A 4,283-nucleotide genomic window follows, 5' to 3' on the forward strand; every position below is an offset into this window, starting at 1 on the left:
TCCAGGCCCAGACGAAAATGTTTTTCGTCCAAGACCCATGCTGGACGAAGAACATTTTCGTCTGGGCCTGGATCTGGACGAAAATGTTCTTCGTCCCAGCCCAGGTACGTGTTTTTTTTTTCGTTTTTTTTTGAATTTGTTCGTTTAAAAGGTTGCAAAACACGATTATATCCGTCTCAAATCAAGACATTTATCCTAACTCCGTCTACAATAAAGGCTTCTATCCTAATTCCGTCACAAACATACAAACTAAGAAAATATTCAAAAAGAAATTAATAAAGAACATATACCTTGTTGAATGTTTGAATTTGATGACGGAAATGATGTGGTTGAAGCGGGTTTTTATTGTTATGTGAGTCGGGTTGTTTTTTTAAGTTTTAAGTGTGAAAGGGTGATTTTTGGAGAATATGAAAAATATAAGGGGGAGTGTGAGGGAGGGGTAGTTTAAGAAGTTCATTAATAATTGTCGACGATAATTAGTAATGTGTCGACGATCTTTAGCAGTTAGGTTGTTTACATTGTGTAATATCGAGATCTTGCTTGTGGGCCTTACAAGTCCATGCGTTTGATTGGAAGACTCAAGTGCCGTTCGATTCGAGTAAAGTGGGCCTATACGCATGTAAGTACCTCTGTTGTATACTTGTGTGAGTCACCCACCCCTCTCACACGAGCATTGTGGGGATTTTGATGGGTCCTGCTATATATCGTCGACAATTTACTAATTATCGTCGACATTTAATGTAAATTTCCAAGTTTGCCCTCCATAACATAACTCCATTTTCGTCTCACTAAAATGCAATTTCCGTCTCACTAAAACACAAGTCAATTTCCGTCTCACTAACGTCTCGCTAAAATCTTTCAAACAAAAAAAAGACGGTTTTTCAAAAAAAAAAAAAGTGGGATTTGTAATTAACAACATGAACGAGAACTTAGCGATTATCGATTACCGCAACAAAAATTAATCTAAATCAGAAAATGATTTTTTTTTTCAAAAAAAAAAAAAAAAAATTTCCGGACGAAAAACATTTTCGTCCCAGACCAAGGTCCGGACAAAGAAAATTTTCGTCCAGACTATGGTCCAGACAAAAATATTTTTCGTCCAGACCCAGGTCCAGACGGAAAATATTTTCGTCCAGACCCAGGTCCAGACGGAAAATATTTTCGTCCGGAAAAAAAAAAAGTTTTTAAAAGAAAAAAATAAAAAAAAAATTCCGGACGAAAATATTTTTCGTCTGGACCTGGGTCTGGACGAAAATATTTTCCGTCTGGACCTGGGTCTGGACGAAAAATATTTCTGTCTGGACCATGGTCTGGACGAAAAATTTCTTTGTCCGGACCTTGGTCTGGACGAAAAATTTCTTCATCCAGGCCCTTTTTCAACAATTTTTTTTTAAAAAAAATTTATTAATTTTCGTCTTAAATTAGTTTTGGGTGCGTTGATCGATAATTGGTAATTAAAATAAGTTTCAATAAATTAAAAAATTAAAATAAAACGAACTATCCCCGAACGAGGTTTATTAGTAATTATTAATTATTTTTTTACGAAAACAAAACAAGACGGGAAAAATATAAGGGGGAGTGTGAGGGAGGGGTAGTTTTGGAAGTTCATTAAAATTGTCGACGATAATTAGTAAATTGTCGACGATCTTTAGCAGACAAGATTCTGATTTGTGGCCTTAGCCCTTGTGGCTAAAGCTGGCAAAGTTGACCCGATCTAAATGACCCTATCTGATAAGGTTGACCCAAGACTCGAAAATGAGCCGAAATACGTCGCACGAAAGTGACCTGACAGATCCGAAGTGACCCGACCCGAAAATTACCCGATTCAAAGTGATCCAATTTAAGTGACCCAAAATGACCCGATTGACCCAAAATGACCTGAAATGACTTAATTAAGGCAAAATCATGACCCAAACGATCCAGATTGACCCGATCCGAAGTGACCCGACCCAAAAATTACCCGACCCAAAAATGACCCGATATGTTATTGACCCGAAAATAACCCGACTCAATGTGACCCGACCCAAACCCAACCTGAATAACCCATTTACCAGGCCTACTTATGGCCTTGTGGGTGGCCTTGATTGGGAGGAAGGAATGATGGCGATGACTTTAGACTATGTTTATTGGTAGAGTTTCTCCAAACCTAGTTCTTGAATTAAATATTATTATCTCTCTTAACCTATTTATAAGGTGTTCCTTTGAGGAAGGACCGGAACGTCCTAATGGGTAGGTAGGGATGTCAATGGGGCGGAGTGGGTGCGGAGGATGGGTAACCCGTACCCGCATTTGCAAACTATAATGCGTACCCACACCCGCCCCGCGACCCGCAGCGGGTTGAACTTTTCAAATCCGTCTCCGTCCCGCGGGGGCCCGTTGACCCGCTAAATTACCTATCTACTCACAAAACAATTTTAAAAAATATAAATCTTGGATCAAAAACATACTAGTCTCGTACTCTTGTACACCTTATACAAATAAGTTTCCGCAAAATGGTCTAACATTTAATTAACTATTACCAGGGGCGGATTTGGGCCTAGGCTACTCGGGCTAAAGCCCGAGATACTTTTCAGAAAGAAAAAAAAAGAGTTTAAAATTAAATCTGAAAAGGAGAAACATGCTAACTACCACACAACCACAAGACTAAATGTCTAAACCCCAATAGAAGACAACCAGTCAACCACACAACCACACAACTTACCTTCACCGATCGGCGATCACCAGACACCAAGTCTATTTGACGGCGCCGGTACCAAGTCCGGTGGACCTCCTCGCATCCAGCCACCACTGCCCGTACCAAGTCCGGTAATTTTGTACTCCAACCCTTTGTTCTTTTTTATTGTATTTCAATTTTCAGTTATAATTTATACTTCTCTTGGTTCTCTAGTTGTCGATTGTAGATTTTCAATAATCAAATTGGACATAAAATCACATGATTTATTGGTTTTATATATTGAATTTGAAACTTGAAAGGTTGAAATCATGAGATGAAAAACGAATTGCAGCTTTAATCGAGGCGTGATAGGCATAGCCGATACCTGAGTTGAATACTTGAATCTCTGCTTGGTTCAATAGTTGAATACTGAATTGATGATTTTCAATAGTTGAATACTGATTACTGAATTGATAGCCTTCATATTTGTCGAGCGTTGATTATCGTCAATTAATATCGTCATATAGTTGATTACTTATGAGTTCATCAATTATTAAGGGTTGAACAATGGAGTAATTGATTAGTTCATCAATTATTAAAAGTTTAGCCTTTATACCTGGAGTAATTGATTAGTTCATCAATTATTAAAAGTTTAGCCTTTATACCTGGAGTAATTGATTAATATTCATAATTTCGTAACTTGATATAGGTATATGAAATATAATGGGAGATACTCAGAATCCCAAACGATACAAAACCTTATTCTCATGGTATAAAAATGGTACTTCACCAATTGACAAGGACAAAAATGAGCAATGTAAAGGTGCTGAGATAAGAGTTGAACAAGATGGGGCTGAGATAAGAGAAACTTAAAGATATGAGAGAAAATGGCTGGGATAAGCTGATTGAGAAGGTTAAAGCATTTTGTTCTGAGCATGATATTTGTATGCCAGATATGTCGGCTCCTTACAAGAAAAGGATGAGAAGATCTGAAAAGGATATAACAAATGAACATTATTATCGTTTTGACATACTTAATGTTGTGATAGACTTTCAGGTGGAAGAACTTGATACCAGATTTACGGATAGTTCTAAGGAGATTCTGACTCTTGGCGCTTCATTTGATCCACGTCACAATTTCCGAGCATTCAAAAGTGAAGATGTGTGCAAACTCGCTGTGAAATATTATCCTTTAGACTTTTCATCAAATGACATGCTTGCTCTAGATCTATAGTGTGGGTTCTTTGTAGCGGATATTAAAAAAGATCCAAGATTTGAAAATACGACTTCGGTATCAGATTTGTGTAGACGAATGGTTGAGTTTGATAAAAGTTGGCTTTATCCTATGATTTATCGATTGATTTGTCTTCTCTTGACTCTTCCTGTTTCAACCGCAACAACGGAGAGAGCATTTTCAAGTATGAACATCATCAAAAACAAACTACGAAATAAGATGAATGATGAATTCCTCGATGATTTAATGGTTCTTTATATTGAGAGGACATTTGCAGGAACTATCAACAATGATGACGTAATTGCTGAATTTGAGCTTAGTGGAACCCGTAGGGTAAAGTTTAGTTAGTTGTGTAATTTACATGGCGTAAGGCGTGTGTGCCCCCGTGTATTTTTT

At 37.5% G+C, this 4,283-nt stretch overlaps 1 protein-coding gene across 1 annotated transcript; it reads left to right on the forward strand.

The window, feature by feature from the left end:
- Positions 1-3,530: 3,530 nt before the first annotated feature.
- On the forward strand, positions 3,531-3,887 carry LOC141617176 (uncharacterized). Its single transcript, XM_074434360.1, has one exon. It carries the CDS (start codon positions 3,531-3,533, stop codon positions 3,885-3,887), a length of 357 nt encoding a protein of 118 aa, XP_074290461.1.
- The last annotated feature ends 396 nt before the right edge of the window (positions 3,888-4,283 follow it).

The sequence above is a fragment of the Silene latifolia genome, chromosome X (assembly GCF_048544455.1).
Source record: "Silene latifolia isolate original U9 population chromosome X, ASM4854445v1, whole genome shotgun sequence".
Lineage (NCBI taxonomy): Eukaryota > Viridiplantae > Streptophyta > Magnoliopsida > Caryophyllales > Caryophyllaceae > Silene > Silene latifolia.

Bases quoted from the DNA above. Each gene is read 5' to 3' on its own strand.
- LOC141617176 (XM_074434360.1), top strand. From the start codon at position 3,531: ATGAGAGAAAATGGCTGGGATAAGCTGATTGAGAAGGTTAAAGCATTT.